General features: G+C 34.0%; 1 protein-coding gene across 1 annotated transcript; it reads right to left on the reverse strand.

Moving 5' to 3' along the window:
* Window positions 1-588: 588 nt before the first annotated feature.
* LOC149568630 (dihydroflavonol 4-reductase/flavanone protein) lies at window positions 589-21,480 on the reverse strand. Its single transcript, XM_089821496.1, has 9 exons — window positions 21,108-21,480; window positions 8,912-9,014; window positions 8,675-8,787; window positions 3,699-3,824; window positions 3,057-3,177; window positions 2,843-2,927; window positions 1,466-1,579; window positions 1,316-1,355; window positions 589-1,186 (listed from the first exon to the last, which is right to left on the reverse strand). Exons 1-9 carry the CDS (start codon window positions 21,273-21,275, stop codon window positions 1,034-1,036), a joined length of 1,023 nt encoding a protein of 340 aa, XP_089677622.1. The 5' UTR covers window positions 21,276-21,480; the 3' UTR covers window positions 589-1,033.
* Between the last annotated feature and the right edge of the window lie 1,642 nt (window positions 21,481-23,122).

Genomic DNA, 23,122 nt, shown 5'->3' on the forward strand with positions numbered 1-23,122 from the left:
TCATAAATGTGGGTGTGCCTGCAATGATGCCACCTGAATAAACAGCAATGCATTGTGAAAAAAAACTACAAAGAACTTCCATTTTTAATTTTTTAAACACCAGTGCCTATGATTTATCTCACATTCTGTGATAATGCTGCATGCAAATTGCCTGTATTTCATGAAGTAGCATGCGCATCAAGAAGTATGATAGAAATCCTAACTGCTTGGGATACCAGAAATGCACTTTTCAACACAAGTTAATCAGCTAAACTGAGGGTGGATCAATGATAAACCTCAGATCAGCACAGTTGACAAGATCTCACATACAAGGAATTTTCCCAGTGAAATGGGTTCTTGAAACTGGGACAAGAAGATTGTAAAGAAAAATAGAGATCAAAATCCACGAATGGAGTCAAACTAACAAGAATAATTGAAAGATGCCAGTGCCTAGTAAGAAAACAGAAACTCTCATCACGAATCTTACAGTTTCTAAATTTTCTTGCAAAAAAGACGAGCCAAACAGTGAGCAGTACTGGACATTGTTAAGTGCATTAGGAATTAAATAATTGCTGCTGAAAATATAATTAAATGTCTGACTAAAACAAATTTATTCTTAACCATTTTTAACTGCTCAGTCAATAAAAGGGTATTTTTTATGTTATTTGTCCCTCTTTTACAAAATCGAGGTGTTTGAATGCCTCAAACATCTTGCTAAGCCATAAATAAGGGACCATACCAAAAAGTACAATAAAAACCTGTGAATAACAATTCAATTTTGTTAAATGCAAGTGCTCAGCACAATGATGCATTTTTTTAGTACATATGAGCTAATTGCTCTACCTCAATTTGTTAAAACTAGAAACATAATAAATAGCCTCAGTGCCCAGCAATCTTACCGAGCACAATTTCCTGAATATTTTTTCCTCCCCTACTTACTGAGCCAAACACTTTCAAAACCGTCAAAGAACTTAAGTGTTACATATGTGCTCCAAACATGAATTTGAATTGGGCAAGCATCAAGTAAACAGAGTGAAGGTTATGGTTCAAAATATCAGTTAAGTAACCATCTTTGGACATATGAAATTGGGGTTTGTAGAAATGGAGCATAACGATTTATATATGGGTTTGCATACATCCCGATTTTTGCCCAGGCACTCCGATGGTAGGAAGCAGTATTAGGTGCATGATACATGAGCTTCAGCAACTGTAAACAAACAAAAACAATTGTACTTGTAGATTCAAAGCATCTTATGATAAAACTAAACAATTAGAGACAAAATACTCAAAATACAACTCAAAATACAACAGATAAAATAAGGAAATGAAACCACACCTGCCAATACATAAATGCCACAACAATATTCCGCTGCCGTCTGCAAAAAATGTCCATTATATCATGTCATCAATACAACTCATTTGTGATCACAATGCATAACCTCTGCTTAAAGATCTCAACTTAGCACTAATCATCAATTTTACTTACGTAAAAAGTAAAATTATCACAAAAAATCCTAGCCCAATCTCCACGTTGGAACTCAAAATGTTCAATGTGGCACTGTTGGCATCAATCCACAAACAGCCATTCTCCAAGTAGTTTCTGTCCATATGAACCAAATGGGTAAGTCCACTATGATAGAATAGTTGTATATTTTAAGAAACAAAACATTTATTAAGAGATCAACTGCAAATTACCAGAAACCAATGCTGAAATATCCGAGTAACCATTTCATTTTGATGAATTTCCACAAAACTCAATTGAAGCTTTGATCTAAATATTCTATTGATTAGACTTCTTAAATTTGATATTGCAAACTACAATGCTCAGCACACCAATATTTTATTAAATTATTGGCACTGTAAAGTTCTTATCCACAAGAAATGGTGGAAAACATGTTATATCACGACGAGAGTCTCAGAGTGTGTTGAATGGATTGATTACTCTATGGAACACAAGAACTGCATCATGCAAATTGTTAATACAAGCATTGAACTTGTTCTACCTGAGGTTTATTGGTCATGTACTGGGACCAAATAAGTTTATAGGCAGGTTGTTGGCCAAGGGGTACAACTGGCTCTTACGCAGGTTCAACTCCTATAAAAAGGAATTTAGAAAGATCGTCTATGTTTATTGGTTGAATGGTTTAATACGAAAGCCAAAAAAATGAAAACAAATAGAATGTCAGGACTGTTCTCCTCAAATAACACGAGGATAGACATCCATAATACAAAAGGAAGGTAGGATAGATATATGATTTCACCCAAGCAGCTGGTGGAGAGATGGATCTAAGAGTCGGCTATCCTAATTTCTCAAGCATTCTAGATTAAGGATAACCCCACCCATGCTTGCTATGGTAGAAGCACAACTAGACCTAAAGGGTTTTCTGGTACAGGTTAAAGGAGGGCATGCCTGACTTTAGAGACAAGTCAGGAGAATGTCTACAAAGGTTTAGCGTATTATGATCTTAAACAAATTGTTAACAAATTATTCATGTTATATAAGTCCATGTATAGGCAGACACACATGATCAAAGGAACAAAAGCAGATGAATATGTGGATGGGAAGCTCACTCTACCAAATGCAGAGATTAGTTCACTTTGTAACGTCATTTAAAAGGCTGCTAAGCAGTACTGCACAAGCTTATTAGGAATCAAAAGCAAATAGACTACTAAAACAGAAAATGGTGTCTCAACACCTAAATCCTGAAGTGTATAAACGTTACAGTTTTTCTTCAGTGTCTACATAAAAAATGTTCATTTGAGCAGAAAAATGCCAGTAGAATATTAGATCATCTCTGATTTAAATGCCAAGATATTTACAATAAACCCATACAACACTTGCAGCTACAGCTCAGCTCTTTACCTGTAAAGACGAGCACTACTGAAGTTGCGTCTTAAATATTTTGCAACCAACTCAAGTGACCGACATACGACTGGCACCAAAGCAACTGGCTTCCATGATACATTTAACAAATGTCAAAAGCAATCAAATTTGATAATGATGCTAATCAAACTTGTAAATCCAACCTAATCTGGAAAAAAAATCAATTATGCAAGGCGCATATGTAAATCCTCACACTTAATAGGCATAGTGGAAGAAATAAAGGAAAAGCAATATAGAAGATAAAGGAAATCCTTTGTCGCAATAAGAGATTGAAGCCAAATTTGAATAGCTTGCAGGCTCCATGCTCTTGGCCTCTGTAAGCAAACACTCATAGATATAAGAAAACAGATATTGGCCCAAGGAGTTATCTTTTAAATTAGACCTTAATCAAATTATGCCTGCAAATACTTGATACCTTTTAACAGAAAGAGTACAACCATCTAAAGACTAAAACCAATTTTTTTGAAGGCCTAATATAATGAGTGTCGTAAAGAGATTTATATCAGTTGAACCCTAGACTTGGCCTCTGTAAGCAAACAGTCATAAATATAAGAGAACAGATTTTGGCCCAGAGGGGATATCTTTTAAATTAGACCATAATCAAATTAAGCCTACAAATACTTGATACCTTCAGACAGTAAGACTACAACCATCCAACACCAATTTTTTAAATTGGCCTCATATAATGAGGACTGTTGTACAGAGAATTTTTATCAGTTGAACCCTAAGACTTGTAATAAAATAGTAAAAGAAAGCTCTACACAGAAATTTAGCATTATACGTCATCATACTAAATGTAACCAAAACTAATTCAAAAGTAGGAAGAGATAAATACCCCATATACTGAATATATGGAATGTGCACATGAGAATCCAGTGCCCACTATGGCAAATCGGTAGGCCCGATCAAGCAGACTACGAGGAAAAAGGGGAAATATTGCTATTGCTGCCATGATCACAACCTGCCACATTCAAATTTTTCAAATTCAAATCAAAAGTCAATAGTTTACATTGTTCATGAAAATGGAGACAGCTTTGATCTACAAAGTTCCTTAGACGTTAAATAACAAAATTGAAAATCACTTCAATACCAGATTAGCCAAGTGACAGGATAATATACTAGTCTATTCCAGGTCAATCCCCATACATTCAACATATGAGTACACCTAAATCCACTGCAGAAATCAGATCCTGCCTAGGCATAGCCCAGATCTGTCTCACAGAATCCTAGAATGTACCCACACTAAGTCTCCCATCACCCATGCATGGGTGATACTAGAGCACCCATGGCCAAAAAAAAGGAATGAAAAAGAAAAAAAGTAAAGTAAAAACTATACTATCCTAAGAATATAAACCAGTTCTACACATCTCCCTACCAAAAATTGGATTGCTACTCATTGGTGAAGTGGGTGAAAACTTGATTAGTGCTTAGACAATGTTATCTCACTATTTTTACAGCTCTACTGTCAACCAGTGTTATATAGCTTCCAGGAAAAACTTTGAACTTGAAGTGGGGGGCATTCCATTCAAAGTTTTTTCCTTAGATTTATCTCCAAGTTTTTGTTTTATCAAATGGTTTGTTTTCACTTTTTAATATTTTGATCTTTTTTTCCGAAATAAGTAAATAGTTACCAAGAACTAGCTCTTTCTCTAATATTGTGTTTATTCTAAAGCTTATTGATGCAAGCATTTTCTAGAATGGCTAAGATTTCAAGCTTTGTGGGCCAAGTGTGACTAGAACTTTTAAAATAAACCACTTTTGTCATTTTGGACACGTCACCAGGATTGAGCAGCTTGATAATCAACAATAGCTTGATGCTGCAATGAGTGCCAGAGAGTTTAAAAGCTCATCATCAGTGGAAGTCCATTTATGATGATTCTAGCCAAAGAACTAGAGCTTGTGGTGATTGATTTAATCGTTGGTTGACAAGGGCAAAATTATTTTTTGCCTCTATCAAAGGACCTCATTAGTCATCTGCATATTCCTTCAAAAGGATAAAGAATTCCAGCCTCAGGAATATACATTTACTACTGCCATCAAGACCTGACTGTGGTGATTGGAGTCATGGTCAAAGAGGCAGAAGAAACTGTGGGAAGCTAATTGCAAGAAGAGGTGGACTCTATTAAAAGTTAATGCTAGATGGATGTTAATTTCCTGAGTTCCTTTTGACCGATGGAATGGGAATCAACAATGCCAGCGACTAGAATCTGTAATATGTGATACTCCTACCTCTGTAACTAGTCATAGCTTAACCACAATGCTTAAATAGGGTCCAACCTCGGCAAGAGTTTGAGTAGTTAAGGTAGAGATAGGTACCAACAAGAATAATGCTTTTAATCATATTCCCCTCATTTTGACACTAAACAGAAAGCCAGATACTGGGGACATTTATTTCCAATGGTTACCAGTTGAAATTCCATGGAAGATAAAGAGAAAACAGTCAAATTTCCTTGGCGGTCGAAAACCAGCAATCACAACGGTATAGGTGATAAAAAAACAAGCAATTAGTTGTTCTCTTTATAAGATGAGTTCCATCCAAGAGTTAAGTTGAACAAATAACTAGGGTGAGCTCAATGACAAAAGGAAGTTCTTACCTTCTGTGGCAAAAATTTATAATGGGACCACAATAGATAGGGAGAGAAAATGCAAACTCTGTACCACGTATGGTAAAGTTTCAAATTAAAACTGATTGCACAGTGCATCCTGCTTTAAATGAGTGAAACAACCCAGCTTCTAGACTTTAACATAGAGGGAAATATAATGTGTCAGAGTACCAATTACTTAAGATTTGTACCTCAGGTAAGGTCTATTAGTATTTAATAATTTATTAAAATACAATTTTTGCGCTTGTATCCTTTGCACACAATATAAATTATCTATCACAGCAAAAAGAAGGCAATATGCATGACTTCCATAAAATATAGAATCTGAAGCATGTACAAAACCTTCATTTTGCATTGGTGTATTGCATTGAATTATCTTCTCTGGAATCCAATCCAAGAGTTGTCTCATTTCAGCTATCAAACTTTGTATAGAATACATGCTAGTTTAGACAGAAAAAACAATTGCATCAAGAACCATCACATGATAAGACAAAAATGTGCTTGGTTCATAGACTTTCTCAAGGGAAATGAGCATGACTAACCATTGCTGCAGATACTGAGAAAAAGCAAATAACCAAGAAATGATAGTCTGAAACTTGTACAGACTACACCTTCTTTGTTCAAAATTTAGCAACATTGCAGACACAGAGAAATATATGTCGAATACAAGAAATAAATATCAGAGGGAAATGATATCTTAGATAATGAAATAAATATAATATGAATAGTTTAGAGGTAGGGAGATGCGTATTCTGGATTCGATTGTGTGCCATATTTTTGCATCAACGTTTCGAATCACACTCTGTGATCCATCATCAGGATATGAAGAGCTGGAGGAGAAAAACTGATAAGTTGCAGACCAAAATAGAATATAAGAGGGAGAACCTAGGTGGGAGGAGGAAATGGACACGAAGATCAATGAAACAAGGTCAACCATGGGACAGAAAAAAGTCAGCCCAAATACAAAGGCAAAAAAGGTTAGAAGGCACCACTAGAATAGTAGCCAGAAATTAAACAAGTAGAAGGAACAAAATAAAATGAAGAAGGTGGTGGAAAAATTATTAATAAAAAAAAAGTGACGAAAATAAAACAATAACGTGGAGAGAAAGAGAGTAATCATAATTCCAATAAAGAAGAAAATAGTAATAAAGAATATGAATAAATACACTATCAGAGGAATAAGAAACAAATACCTATATTATATGCATGAATGTACGAATATACAATTATATATATCTAAATATATATATAAAGGTGTATATTTATGCACGTATAAATGCATACTCAAATATACGTAACCAAGTACGTATATCAAAACCACATCCACACAGACATATATATACCTAAAAAAGTGCACAAGTATATATGTAAAAATAACAATAAGAGGTTAGAAGTAAAAATGAGATAAAATTATTTAATAAAAAAATATAATCAAAAAAGGAAAAGAAAAAGAAGATAAAAATAAAATGTATATATATATATATATGAAACTATATATATGTAAGTATAGTTATATATATATATATATGAATGAATTTGAATATGAACGTAGTTATATATATATATATATAGTGGTAAGAAAAGAAAATAAGAGGTTGAGAATAAAAAAATTATTATAAATCTAAATAAATTAGTGGATAAAAACTAAGAAAATATTTAATGATAAATTGAAATAAACATAAGAATAACAAAGGAAAATAACAAAAAACAGAAAACACAAGATTAACCTAAGGAATAATAGGCGGGAAGTGCAAAGGAAGATATGTGTGTGTGTGTGTGGGTGGGGAACGAATAAATCTCTGTATATGAGAATAAAAATAAGAAAAAATATCCAAATAGGATAAAGGGTCACCACTAAATGCAAAACCCAAATGCAAAAGCGAAAATTGGATACAAGAGAAAGAGCAAAACCCAAACAACAAAGAGGAAATTGGAAAAAATAAGCGAAAAAAGAGGCACCAAGGTAAGGTGATGGAGGGGGGGGTGGTGGTTAGAAGAAGAAAAATAGGGGCTATCTTAGTTTAGCTAGAAGAGGATGCCACAAAGCACTAATGCACCAACCATCATCACGATTAAGGCTGGATGGGTGGTTGTGTATTTCTATTGCCTCCCTGAGCTTTCTTTTGAAAAAATCATCTTCCCTCGAGAGCACCTGAGTGTTCTCAAGACAAATATGATGTTTAGTCGTAAGGGAGTGCTCTGCGAGGGCAGATTTTGAGGGTTCACTCATGGTTGATGTCAGCGCTGTGCTCTTTGATTCTAGTAATAAATGAGCGACCAGTTTCCCCTATGTGAGGGGCACCGCAAGAGCAAGTGATCTTATAGACCCCTGAGTCTAGTAAGATGTCTCTCTGGTCCTCGAGAGGGGGGAAGCAATTTCTCAAAATCTGAAAAGGCTAAAAAGCAAAAGTTCTAAAAAACATCTGTAAACAATGTAACTGCACAAGGCAGCAAATTATCATGAGGTTCCATTTTTAAACTCCTACCAAATCCTTCAGGACTCCTAGAGCAGACCAGCCTTTCTTGCAAAAGCACCATATATCATTACGCCAAACTGACAATGATGGAAGAACATGTTGAGGTGCCTGAGTTACAGGTAGCTATGCGGAGAAAAATATGTTATATGGGTGGCCCTAGAGAAGGAAATGAAGAAAGAGTAAGCATAATCAAAAATATAAACAGCAATGATAGATGAAGATGAGTGTTTTTCAGATGGCTCCACCCCTATTGCTTCTAAGCTCAGAACTCTTGTCTCAGTCAACTAAAGTAGCTCAGTGCACCTTGGTGGATCATTATTGATTGAAATTTTGAAATGAATTAAAAGGAGACTGGACTTGATAGGGCTGCTCAATCAAAAAAGACTTCTTTGAGTCAAAGAAACAGGAATCAAGGTAGGTCACAGCAGTAACATCAACAGTACAACTACGAAACTTAACATTTCTTCTCCTTAATATATCTACAAATTATTACTTTTGAATTTTTGAAATAATTTATTTTGAAGTTAGAACCAAGCCTTTAGGATACGCATTTTTATTCTTTATAGAAATCGGTTGGCTTAGTTTAAGCAACTCAAATATAGCCTTGTATAAAGACAGAAAAACCAAGTGGAGAGCAACCAAGATCTGTTGCTTATGTAATCCTCAAGTTAAAATGAATTTCTTCGAACACTCTATCGAATAAGAAGAAATAAAAGATCAATATATAGTACCCAAGCATTAGTCAAGAACTGAATAGAATTTCGATCAAGCCTCAAGGAATTATTCCGTGCACTCGCTTGTCCAGAAGACCCTGCACTTCTTCCTGCAGGTTGAGTTTGACTTCCTGATAATCAAACAATGAGATATAATTTTTTTGTAAATATACTGAATGCAACCAGGCACAGTACTTCTACAATAATTATGGTTCAAATGTAAAGTTCAACACCAAGAAGAGCTGTATATACAACCTGAATTGACTGACCGACTTGGCTCTGTTGATGGTGCAGATGACCTTGTTGATGTTTGTGAAGAGGAAGTTGACAAAAGTGGCTCCACCTCAAGCTCAGGATCCTGTTTATGTCCAAACTTCAACATTTAGAATATAAATCTTGTAAGCAACATAATAATATCATCCTGATCATTCAAGCTACACGGACTATCACCTTAAATGTAAAAACATTAATTTACATATGCCATCACAATAAATTCAAAAACATTAATCCTATGTTACCAGAACCATGGCATATGCAGCCAGATCCAGGTCCAGGTCCAGTTTGAACCAGATTCAGGATCCAATTTAGTATGGCAAGGGCCGCTAATATTAATAACCTTCCAACTATAGTCATTTGGTTCCTTTGGATTCTTTCTGCTCTTCTGCTAGAATCTCCTGTGCTTACTATGTTGTACAACTTCTTGTCGAATTTAAACAAATAAAATTGGTGTACAAGCAAAGCAATTCCATAAAGCATAATTTCAACTAGGCATATTTAATAGGTAAATATTAAAAAACCTAACATATTTCATATAAATATAAGTATAGCATATGTTAAAGCCTTACTAAGGGGCACACTATTATGTGTGTGCATGTTAAAATCAGTATTAATCTCTTTGTAAATATTTTATAGTGCTCCTGGGAGAATGATTGCTCCAACAAAGTATCAGAGCATTCAATCTGTGGCTTTTGTTTATGAGATTAATCTGTGGCTTGGTGTTTGAGATCACCTTAGTTTGTCAGGAGAAAGATATTCAATATTATGTTTTGTTTGTCTCATTTCATTTGACACTCAAAACACCATATATCTCTCACTTGTATATGTTGCTTTCCTGAAGGTTAGTTGGCTCTATCCACCTCCCCAATCCGCTCTATTGGCATTATTGACTTTTCATCCATTGACTGAAGTTGTTATTGCCTCTGATTGGGCTTCCAAATTGTGTACTTCAATCCACCTTTTTAGGCAGAGCCAGGCAATTTTGTGTCTACAAGGCCATGTTTCCTATCTTGGTCAGCTTGCAGGCAGGCATGTGTATCTGCAGAGTTTTATATACTTTGTGGAATGAATGGTTCTTTCTTGCTAAGTTGGTGTGTTCTTAACAGAATAGACTTCTTTCAACTATGGACCAGCTTTTTCCCTCCACTTCAAAGCAAATTCTGTGGGAAAGATTAGTAAATTTCCTACAAATGGGTCAACTTTGGATCAATTTATGTGTGAATGTGCTTCTGATTGGGTCTATTTAGGATTTTCATTTCATGGCTTTGCACAACAAAGGCATGGTGGGCCTGAGAAGTTTGGTCTTTAAGATTTTGGGCCCATATTTATCACTCAAAGACTGAAATTACTCTTCTATATCAACCAAGCTTAAGGCTCATTGAACAAAGTTGCTTGTGGCTTGGTGCTTAAACTGTCAAAGAAGTAGCTGTTGCAAGAGTTATAGGCAACCTAGCTGGGCATGGACTTTTTGACCTTCAACTAGTGTGTTGTTCCAAAAGTGCCTTTTTCCACTTTTGCATAACCTTTTGCTAACAGAGTTAGTTTTTTGGCGACCCATAAACTGTCATAAAGGATTTTTAGTTTTTTCATCAACTTCACTATGACTAAGGTATTTTGCAGTTTGTTTCTCTATTTATTCTGTTGAAGTTGCATGTTGATTTTGCAGTATTTCTTGTGAACAATGGAGTTATTTGTTGAAATGGTGATGAATATTGCTGCAATATCTTGTTTGATCATTATTGGTCCAAGATTGTACTTCTAATGCCATATAATTATGAGTGGAAATCAAAGATGGAGTTATTGTTGTAAACATTAAAGTTGCATGGAATCACATATGGTCAAGACTCTAGACCAACAGGCAACAACAGGTGTTGTAGAAAAGAGATAATGGTTTAATAAACCAGAAGAAGCTTTTGGAACTCTTTGTTTGTCCATTTCTCCTGATCTTAATTTTTAAATATCATGTTGCATCTTGTACACATCCTGATGAGATTTCAACAACCTTGGAGAAACTCTTTGGTAGGGATGGGGAAATTTCATTGGGAGAATGAACTAATGAACCTGGATCCAAGACATTTTGATTGTTTCTAAGCCTTCTTCACCAAGCTCAATTCTCTTCACAAGCAATTGTCTGAATGTGGGGTTACAAAAGATGATGAGCGAATGATACTATACGCTCTCTCTAAGCTTGGTCCTGATTATTCTATATTGGTTTCTGCATTTTATGCTACAATAAATGCTCTAGGTAGTGCACAAAAAAGCCTTCTCTTGATGGTCTTGCAGCACATCTCACAGGGGAACAAGCAAAGTTAGCACAGATGGGCACATTGGCGCCTCCTAAGTCTCGTGCACTCCTTGCAAAGGACCCACATCCAAAGGCTTCAAATGGCAATGACAAAAAATAAGGATTCTAAATCTAGTGAGAGAGGTCAGGATCATCCTTCACAACCTCCTGCTAAGTCCAAGACCTATTCTCAAACGGAATCATCTGAACAGAAGATTAAATGTGCTTCTTGCAAAAGAAGAGGACATAATGAGCATAAGTGTTATACTAAGAAGATTGATGAGTTTCCATACCTTCTTCAAAAGCACAATATCCTGCTGCCCTTTGAATGCCTACATATTCTTCAACATCACAATCGGCAGCTTCTCATCATTACACAATTGACAACTTCATATTTTGGGAAAGGTAATGCACTCCTAGCGTCCACTATTCCTAAAAAAGTGGATGGCTTCTTAATTACAGTACATCACATCATATAGCATCTTCTATGGATATGCTTTCTGCTTTTGAGCTTTCTAGTTCACCAAACATTTTGATGGGTAACAATTACATATATGAAAGTTTGTGGGAAAGGATCTACTGATGACGTTTTTCTTTTGAATGATGATCGTACTCTTCCACCAAGGGCAAATCATGTTTGTGAGGAGAGGTTTGTGTTGATGTTTGTAACTGCAGGAGATATCCTAATTACTTGCATGGTGCTCTTACATATACACATGTTTGGAAATATGAAAAGACATGCAACATATGAAGAGACATATGTTTGGAAGTATGAAAAGACTTGCATTTAGAAAATGAAGAGACTTTTAGTATGATATGAAGAGTCTCTCAGTTCAAGATACATGTGATTGCTTTGTGTATTCTATTAGAAGCACTGTACTCAAACCTCTATTATTTGATAAAAAAAGATATTTTCTTGGTGTGGCTGGGCTTTTCCCCTCAAGTTGGAGGGTTTCCCACGATAAATTGTTGTGTCTTGGTGATAACTATTTTGTTTATTGCTGTTTATCTTTACTTCTGGACCAAACATTAACATGGTATCAGAGCAGGTTAAATAACAGCAAATAAGGCAGTTTCTCTTGTTCATTATGTTCATATGTTATTTTTTATTTGATAATCTGCCTAGGGCATTCGAAGTGGCTGGATATTTCTAGAAACAAAAACCTTAGCAATTTGCAAGGAGCTGGAACATGGTTCCTCAATAAGGTAGATCTGCAACAGAGTCTACACTAACACCAAATCTGAGAAGTCTTTCTCCAAAAACAAAACTGCAGTACCAAAGCATTTGCAGGGCTGAGGTATTTGATGATTATAATTTGTTTCTGGTGCGAGCTATTTCAAAACTATAATCTGAAAGTTAAATTATAATTTTCTGAATTTTCATAAATCCTACAGTTAAATGTTTGCGTCTGAGGTTCAATAGCTGTTCATCTGAGCTTTAGCCACATAATCTTTAGTTTAAAAGTATTTGGATGGGTCCGACTCTAATCAGTACAGACAAAGAAAACATATAAGGAGAATATTTAAATATGAAGCCTTGTATTATATAAAAGCATAAGCTGTGATTTAATATTTGGCTCATTGGGCCACAATATATATATATGGCAAAGTTTTAGTTCAAATGAGACTTGGAGAACATTTGTAAACATTAGAAATTATTGTGGTTGCCATAAGTATTATTGCCCAGTGTTCATTAGGGCAGAAAGATTGAGACATTATTTGCAAATAAATGAACTCCATTCCGGCAAATAATTGAAGACGGAGATTTTCCAAAGGCTAGGTCTATTGTTGGCACTCAATGTAAATCACATGATGGAAGTTTAATAAATCTAATGCTTGCCATGGTGTACAGAAAATGTCATTAGCAACTCAATTTATGATTGGAGAATGAAAACCATGTGTTGGCCATTGAAATCCAGAGCTCTGTGAGAAGCTTTGGAGTTCACTATGGGTTTGAATAATATATCACTTAATTAACATTTGCGGAACATACCTTTTCTTGCTGTGAATGATATTTGGGTGACTTACTATATTCCATTTGAACATTGCTTTGCAGTGAATGATATTTAAGTGACTATTAGTATTCCATTCAAACATTGCTACTAGATTTTATACTGTGGCATGAAGATTGATAAATATCATATTAAGGTTTCAACGGATATAATTGTTGCCTCACGTTCAAGCCGTAACCATAGATTGTCGTGAACCTTCGGGCGTTTAATCCATTTCAGCAAATCAGCTAATTCTGCTAGACTGTTTCCAAGAGATGTGGTTCTTATTGGGTATTGATATGTGGTTTCCTGTGGCTTCCTTATGATCTCAAAGAGTTTCACGCAAGGTTGTTGTGGCCTCATATATTCTTGCAGCCCTCTTTGTCAATACCCTGCAACACAGAATGGCCGAGCATCTTGTGACATCTACAATAATGCTGAGTAAGGAATAATTTTCATTTTCTGAAGGATTGTGATTCACTAGAGGAGTTGTAGATATCAAGAGAAAGAGGAACGAATTGGTGGCAGAGGAATCAAGAACAGGTATCTGCAGCACGCTCACAAGAGAATAAACAGATATACAATGTGGAGCTAGAAGCTCAAATGACTCAATGGAAGGCTCTGTTGCTCAAAAGGTCAAGTATTGTTTGAAGAGTGTTATTCTTTGACTGCAATTAATGAGCAATTTTTTATTATACCTTGAATATTGTTTATAAATTTAATGTGATTTATTCATGCTATAATATTGAGTATAGCGAATCATATATATCTTTGGCATTGATCTGCATATTTCTCTTCAAATTAGATTGTTTCTTTGAACAACTACTAATCTCTCCTAAAATGCTTCCGGGATGGATTGAGATGCAATGAATGATAAGAGATTACATGCAAAGTCATGCAGATTGTAGAAATGAACATGGGTACACTTCTTGCAATCATGGGACTGAATTGGTGATACACATCTCCATTAAAAAATAAGATCATATACAGGTTGTTAATATGATTAGTTTCTTTGAAGAGGAAGAAATGATGTTCAAATGGAGACTATTCAGCTGCAGAAATCAGATTCAAAGGGAGCTTGCATGATAGAGGGAGAATGCCTAATTCTTTGCAGGCCTGTGTGGCAGTGTGACTCCTAAAACTCCCTGTTTGGTCAACTTGGAATCAACACTCTTGTTGTGGTAATGAAAGCAGTGAGAATGTTGCTCCTATTGAGAGGGAGTCTCTCTTAAGAGAGAATCTCAGTTGTTCTTATACATGTTGTTAATGAGTTCATCTTTGCGAGAGAAGTTTGAAGTTAAATCCCTTGTTCCACCCTTTGCGAGTAGGTATGGCGGATCCACCTTCTGTGATTAGGCATGGTGGAAGATGCATTCTTCTATGGGAGAAGTATGAGGTGAAAGCTCTCAATCCACCCTTCGCGAGTATGTATGGCGGATCAGCCCTCTACAAGTAGGCATGGTGGAAGATGCATTCTTCTCTGAGAGAAGTCTGAGGCGAAAGTCCCTGTTCTACTCTCTGCGAATAGGTATGGTGGACCCACCCTCTACAAGTAGACATGGTGGAATTCATGTGTGAGACTCCATAACTTAGTTTTTTTGTTTCTTCACCCTTTGGGAGTAGCCATGGTAAATATAATGCTGAGATGTCTATATCATGTTGAGAAAATCTGTGATAAAGCTTTGTTGTTGATCCACACACGGGTGTAGCCATTGAGTTTGTCAAGATGACGTGGAATCTGCAAATGATATCTCCTTTGCTAAGAATGAGTGTTGATGTTTGTAGCTACAAGAGATATCCTAATTACTTGCATGGTGTTCTTTTGTATACACGTGTTTGGAAATATGAAGACATGCAACATGTGAAAAGACATATGTTTGGAAGTATAAAGAGACTTCCATTTGGAAAATGAAGAGAGTTTCAGTTATGATATGAAGAGTCTCTCAATTCAAGATATATCTGATTGCTTTTTCAGTTAGAAGCATTGTACACAGACCTCTATTATTTAACAAAAGAGATATTTTTGGTGTGGTTGGATTTTTTCCATCAAGTTGTAGGGTTTTCCAAGTATAAATTGTTGTGTCTTTCTATGTCTTAGTGTTCTTTATTTTGTTTATAGCTGTTTATTTATCTTTATATCTGGGCAAAACATTAACAGTTTGGTCATTTAAACATTGGTGTTATTGAGACTATTGATAAGCTTCCTGCACCATCTGTTTCTTCAGATTTGGAGATAACTTCTATTCAGCGGGTTGTTCAAAATGTTCAAGATCTTGCTTGGGATGGGTATTTGGCAGGTGTTTCAGATTTGTTTCTTGAGTCTCATCTTAAAAGATTTAAAGACATATTTAAGGGGTTTTCCCTCCTATCTGATGATAGCTCTACCGTTGATACATCTTTGGACATTGATATTGATGAGTTTCCTCATTAACTTGCTTTGTCACATTCATTGATTCAATTTGGTCATGAACATGTGGAGATTTTTGTTAGTGGTTGGAGACTCCTAATCAGTTTTGAAAGATTCTTATTTGGAGATTTCCTTCCCCTTCCTTAAATTGGACATGCAGTGGCTTTCTCATCATTCAGTGGACTCGTTTCTTCCTAAGAGAAAATGTGGTGCATGTAGTCATTGGGCCATCTTTTGTTTCAGGGCATTCTTCATTAACATTGGAGCTTCTTCATTGCAGGGAACCTATGTTTTATCCTCTCTCCCCTCCCAAAAGCGATATTTTATATAAACCTTATGTATGTTGTCCTTTGTGGGGGTGTGATTGAGTCCTCCATGCATGCATCCTGTTTGTTCCTCTCTTTTGTAGAGAAGTTTTTTCCCATGCGGTTTTCTCCTTTTCTCCCCTTTGCAAGAGATTTCTATTTGCATTGCATTGCATCATACATGGGTACCTAAAATGGTTTTGTACTCAAGACCCATATTGCATCTGGCTCATAATGTGTAATAATCTTCTCCCTATATTCTTTGAAGGAGAGGTGTTGGAGTAAATGAATGTTTCAATTACTTATGCTTAAGTTTACTGAGGCAGATGATTAGTTTTTAATTACTAATATTTTTTATTTTAGTAATTTGTTGATCGGTTACCTACCACCACTCCCTCTTTGCCCTTCTAAGCAAAGTGTTCTGCAGTATGTTGTATGTCAATACATTTTAATTTTCCAGTAGTGTTAGTCTCTCCATTACGGTGTTATAGCAGGTTGATGCTGCCCATATGTTGATCACTCCAACTAATATATTTATTATTTATATATTAATATTTAAACTAAAAATTTAACCATATTTATATTATTATGTTTTTAGATTTATTATTATGTATTCATATTAAATATTATATTACTTCCACAGATGTATTACTTATATTTTGTTGTTCAATTTTATATAAGACAAATTAAATCATGTTTCCTTAGTAACACTTCAATTGAATTTAATTGGAGCCGAACGCAAACTTGAACTAGAACCTTGTGACATAGCCATGCACAATGGCAATTCACCACGTGTGAAACTGCTCATTTGATAGGGAAACCAGAAGATTTGACAAAAAGAGAAGATTACAATGTTATTAAAAACAGAAAGATAGATTCTATAGGTTACTAGACAATGAGCTGACAGTGATCTACAAACCAGAAATAAAACAGGTGAAGTGGTGGTTGAATCTTCATAAAAATCGTAAATTTGGTGAACATAATGAAGACAAACCTGAAAACCATGTCCATGGACTGAATCCCACAGCTTTCATTTCTATAAACCACATTTCAAAAAAAAAGGACGATATTGAGATTGTATATACAATCTTCAGTTCAACAAACAAAAGTTCAGGATGTACTGCTGCTGCAGACAACAATCAAAATGAAAATTGACAGTTAATAATGATATCAAATGCTGCTGGCAATAATTGTCTATCTAATGTGGTATATGGTTATAATGGTTGTATTTTGATAAATGATGTAAAACTGTTAACAACTGTGATTGGCATTGTTTGTCTCTCTGGTTTTTCTTTTTTTGGCTTGGGGTATATTTGTGTCCTTGTAGTTGGTTTTTTTTTGCTTCATGCTAGGCTGAACTCAATTGTAACCTTTTAGTGGACTACTGATAGCAAATAAAAAAAAATTTGAATCAAGATCATTAAACAGTGCATAGTTCCCACTTTTTACTTGGGGAAGGTGTCAAAAGACATCCTGTCACAAACTGACATCTACAATAATTCCAATATACCATAGTCATTTACCCTCCACCACTTGAAGCAGCACCACTATGATTCCATGTTTGTCTTGCTAAAATTAATTAGTGCACAAATTAAAAATTTACCTCTCAAAATTTTCCATTTGGTTCTGTTGGTTTCCAAAACTGCAGATTGGAAATCCAAGAGCCTACCACTTTTCCGATAGGATTCCACAATCAGTTCTGGCCAACAAACGAGAATCACCTTGATTCCCCTGCACTTAGGCTCCATTACACCTAGGCGGGTAGACCTTCTCCTCGAACCTGATCACTTGGTTCAGAGCTTTTCTAAAGCGAATTTAAGCTTTGGAATTTTTCGGTTGGCAAAGTCCTTCAACTCGATCGAAATGAAACTGAATGCTGAGTATTTGAAATAGATGAATTGTATAATATTTGTAAATAATGGATTTAATGTTTGTAAGAAGGAAGATATAGATTTTCTAACTTCAATAATAAAAAGACCAGTGCTCTGCTTATCTGGGCAATAGAGTCAACTTCAATGAAGATTTTTCACATACAACTTTATAATGTTCTATGCACTTTACTGTCAACAATTAAATAATCAAGATGCGACAAATCAAATATTTACACTATCTTAAATTAGTCCAGATTGAATTTTAACTCCTTTGGTAGGGAGACAAACTAGACATAGATACAAAAACAAATTGATATTTCACAATATCTATGATGGCCAAGTTCAAGATGCTAAATAACCGTGTCCACTTATCTGACATTTAAATTGTACACGGAATTCATAAAATAATTACAAATGACGAATCATCTGCAGTTTAAATCTCCATGCCATTTAGAAACAAACAAAGGACATATTATTTTATTATTAAAATAAAATAAATGAATTTATATTACAAGTCATATTTAAGCCCTTATTCCTCCATACAAATAAATATTAAATGCTTCTTGTGAATATTGAATATGTTCAATGTCGAATATGTCTCTTCTTGGTCTCCAAATAGATTCGAATCTTATTATATATCTTTCCAAAAGATGATACCCTTTAGAATGAAGGATCGTATCTTTTTAAAATATAATTCATTCCTTTCTATTACATAATCACACCTCCTCCATTTTAATTTATGACATAATTTTTTAAATGATAATTTTAATCATAAATCTGAGAACTTGTATTTTACCAGGCTATATGGTATTGCCTATTAAATATTAACCTTGCTGGCAAATATTAATTTTATCAAAGTTTCACATTAATTGCCTTTTGAGAAATATGCTATCGCACAAAACTTTAATTGGCTTGGATAGACATCGCAAATCCTCTCTTTATTCAACTAGAGCTGTCCTCCATTATGTGGAACTTGCAGGAGAAATGGCGGATGAAGAGTTCAATACCTCTTTATGCAATTAATACTTCTATGTTCTTCATGGTGTTTGTGTGACCTTCAACTAGATTTCTCTACTCGTTGACATTGGAGACGAAGCTTTCCTTCACCATCATTGTTCCACTGTACCAGTGAATTGTGTTTATAGTTCCTTGAGACACCGTTTCTTAACCATAATATCTGCAAAATAATCGCAATAATTCTCCCAATATCATTTGTGTTCATATTTCTCCGTTGAAAGAAAAGAAGAAAGATTTATTCATCAACGAGAATGGTGCCTCCCGTAACTCTGAGTTTTATCCAATAGTCTAAGTGCAATCCATATTGTTTTCACAATATGATGAAGTTGGTTTCATACTCCTGATGGTGCCGTGCATATTACTTTGTATATGCAATATCATTCCTTCTAATTAGTCACTTCTTGTAGATTTGTCACTTGGTTTCTAAGCACACGTTTTTTCTTGTACATATTGCTGAGACTTAAACTACATGTCTTTCATATTCCTGGGCCTGCTACAAGTTCGTTGTTTGAACGCTGCAATGAAATTCGAGGCAGATATTCAAGCTAACTCTTTTGGATGGTTTGAGGTAATGTTGGAAGTTCTTATCAATACTTTCCACCATAGCTATTCTGAGTTTCAAGGACGTTCGCAGCTTCCATATTGAATTACTTACATCTTCACATATATGTCTCTCTGAAAATTTCCAAGGCTGATAGAATCAAATTGAGAATTTATGCCATCATTTTGATGTTATTGAGGGTCTAATTTTCTTGGCGGACACTAGCATATATAATTTTTGAATGTCAGATAGTACCACCCAATCACTTCTGCCCTCAGCCCATACCAGTATGCTCCTGGGGAAGTTACACGATCTGATATATAATCACTGCTCTGCACTATTTAGCTGGGAAAGGCCAAACCTGAGAAATACGAAGAGCTGATGGTTTTTTTAGCCTCATGTCACCTATAAGTCTCTAGGTCTGCAGTGAATAGGGACTTCCTTGTTTCTGAACATGGTGCTTAGAGCTCTAAAATTTGGCAAATTTTAGAGTTCCATCAGGTTCCATAAAGATTTATGTTGAACATGACTAGTTTGAAAGGTAGTAATTCACTCTAGTGAAATATCTAAATTTAATGCGTAATAGTCAAATGCCTTTCCATAACTTTGATGAAATACTCCAATTCCTTGAAATTTGAATAATGTGGAGACATTGCAAAAAAAAATCAATTATTTTGAAGAAAGAAGGCACAGACATTGCATAACCGAAAAAATGAGGACCAAAAAGTGTACATAACAAACAATTGGTCACAACTTCAACTCCTGCTGGCTTCAATACTAGTTTCCTGATGAAGAATCTAATAGCGACCCCAAAACATCTGAATAAAATTTTATTATACAGATGATTACATAAAATTCTACTACTGTAACAAGGCACTATGAATAGACTAACCTAATATATAATGCACTGAATCAATTCAACACATTCCCAAAGGCCAGGACTGCATAAACAAAATACCAGACTCATAAAAGGAAACCCTATAAAATTCAAACTTAAACTGAAAATATTTCATAAGATTGTCATAATTGACAACACTATGGGTCCAAAACCACTCACAAAAGAAGACCTGCAAATGCTGTAAAGAACAGAGAGCATTTAAGATAGTAGTTTTCCACAATTCATAGTCTTGTAAACTGTTTTTTGTGATAATTAATTGTGTGTTCCTTTTTGTATCAACATTTTTGATCAAACACTCTGCCATCCATCCCGGGATGAGAGAGCTAAAGGAGAAAAACTTTAACAGAGCCTAACCATTAAATCACCGAACAAATTGGGCTAAACTAGTTGTCCACGATGCCTATAGGAGGTAAAAGTACACATTACATGTATTCAATCTCAAAGGAAAACCGAGGCCAGCGCTGAACCTATTCTAAACATTCTGTAAAACCATCATTAAGCCAATTTATTCAAGCTACTGTTAGAATAATTAAGCATGGTTGTAGTTGCCTAGTCATGGTTCAATCCCTTTGGCACTATAATAAGGCCGTCCATAACTCAGGAAGACGTGGGAGGGATTATAAGATTCATTCTAAAAGATTTTATAATTTTATAATTTAAAAAGAAGAATCTAATTTGTTATTCAGAAAGCGGTCGGCACACACTTTAGAAGCAGTGCATAACCAATGCCCACGAAAATAATAAGTCAAAATTATTTCATAAATCTAACAAGAAAAAGTAGGGTTTCATGGGCCACTGATCTAGGTTTCCAATTTCCAAAATTTGCATCGAAAGTATTTTTAAAAAACGATTTCCACTTACAATGTAGCGCTGATAAAATTTCTGCTTGTAGTGCTTGATGACATCGGGGCGAGACGCCATGTGAGGCGGAATGAGAATATTTGACCAGTAATCTGCCCATCGCGAGTCACTTTCGTACGCATATGAACTGGCTGCTATTTTCTTGATGCGCTGAGAATCATCCGCCATAACTTCTCTTTGATTTAGAGTTAAACTACTAAAAAACTATCCTCCAAACCCTACAAATTTACAGATCAATACTAACATGAGAAGTGAATGATTTGCGCTTCTTAAATCATTCACTTACCCAAGGTCAGTTGATATTGTCTGAATAAAATCGATCTGTTTTATCATTCCATGCTCCAGTTAGTGGGATATCTATCTAGGGAACGTCGATGTAAATATCTGGTGTGATCCTCAAAAAGGGTAGAATTTTAATCTCCGCTAGGTCAAAGATAGTCCATTGAAGATAAAATTCCGCACCCTATTTTTATAATTATAATTTCTTAGTTCAAAGATAGTCCGTGCACTCTAATTTTACGTATCTACGCTACAAATTAACTTATTGTACATGCAACGAGTGTCAATAACAGATGAGATTTAAGAGAAAAATATAGAATGAATATTAAATAATGTAATTATAAATTTTTTAAAAATACAAAAAAAAAAAAAAAAGTTTAATATTAAAACATAGATATAAAATCAACACTATTTAGAAAATTTGAATATTGCTTAAGAAATATGTTCAATAATTTCAATATTTTACAACTAGCAGTCGTATGCTTTTGTACATGCAACGAGTGCGCCGATAAGAGATGAGATTTAAGAGAAAAATGTGGAATGAACATTAAATAATGTAAATATAAGTTTTTTTAAAATAAAAATACAAAAATAAAAAAGTTGAAAATTAAACCATAGATATAAAATTTACAATATTTAGGAAATTTGAATATTGTTTAAGAAACGTGTTAAATAATTTCAATATTTTACAATTAAATTCAATTTATCAAATATGAAAAAAAATTTATTTTAAAAAAATTTATCAAAAAATTTATTATGAAAAAATAATAAGAGAAATACAAAAAAAAAAAAAAAAAATAGCGACATCTCTACCAAACATTCTATTGACTAAATAAATTATAGAAACTGAAAAAACAATATTAAAAAAAAAACTAAACCAATATAAAAAAAAAATTAAAGTAATTTAAAAAATAAAACCTAAATCAATTTAAAAAATCAAAAGTTTAATAAATAGAGATCACAACATAATCTAATGTGGAGATCACAAGTAGTTACTTTTTAAATAAATAAGAAAATGAAAATGATAGTTAAAAGTGGATATTTAAATTATAATCTTATGTGAACAAATTAGATTATTAATCATTTTTAATTTAAATAGCATAATATTTACTAAAATATTTTAAATAGATTAATAAATATTATTTATTTAAATTAAATTTATCAAATATGAAAAAAAAAAAAATTTAAAAATCAATCAAAAATTCTATTATGAAAAATTAATAAGAGAAATACAAAAAAATTAATGTCTAATAAATATTCTATTGACTAAATAAATTATAGAAATTTTTTAAAATATATTTAAAGAAAAAATTAAATAAATATTAAAAAAATAATTCAAAAACTAAAATTTAAATCAATTTTTAAAATCAAAAAGTTAATAGACCACAACATGAGCTAATGTGAGATCACAACTAATAAATAGAAAAAGAAAAATAATAGTTAAAAGTGGAGATAACAACTAATAAATATCAAAACAAGAGTTAAAAGTGGAAGGAGATAAAAATTGGCCAGTAAATAATTAATGGGAAGGATTTTCAATTTTTCGGCCAAACTCTTGCAAATTTTTCATCAAAAATTTAATTTCCAAGAACAAAGTTCCCACAAATAGCCTATCAACTAAATTAAATTCAATTTATCAAACATGAAAAAAATAATCATTTTTAAAAAAATCCATCAAAAAAATTATTGTAAAAAATTAATAAGAGAAATACAAAAAAAATAATATGAAAAAATAG

This window comes from Cupressus sempervirens, chromosome 3 (genome assembly GCF_028749045.1).
Source record: "Cupressus sempervirens isolate cs-2001-9-10 chromosome 3, ASM2874904v1, whole genome shotgun sequence".
In the NCBI taxonomy this organism is placed as follows: Eukaryota; Viridiplantae; Streptophyta; class Pinopsida; order Cupressales; family Cupressaceae; genus Cupressus; species Cupressus sempervirens.

What these genes read in the sequence shown, in the direction of transcription:
- LOC149568630 (XM_089821496.1), bottom strand. Translation starts at nt 21,275, where the DNA reads ATGGCGGATGATTCTCAGCGCATCAAGAAAATAGCAGCCAGTTCATAT. An exon ending in TTCCACTATGCCTATTAAGT is followed by an intron (nt 2,928 to 3,056) that starts GTGAGGATTTAC and finishes CATGGAAGCCAG; the next exon opens with TTGCTTTGGTGCCAGTCGTA. An exon ending in TGGCATTTATGTATTGGCAG is followed by an intron (nt 1,187 to 1,315) that starts GTGTGGTTTCAT and finishes GTTTGTTTACAG; the next exon opens with TTGCTGAAGCTCATGTATCA.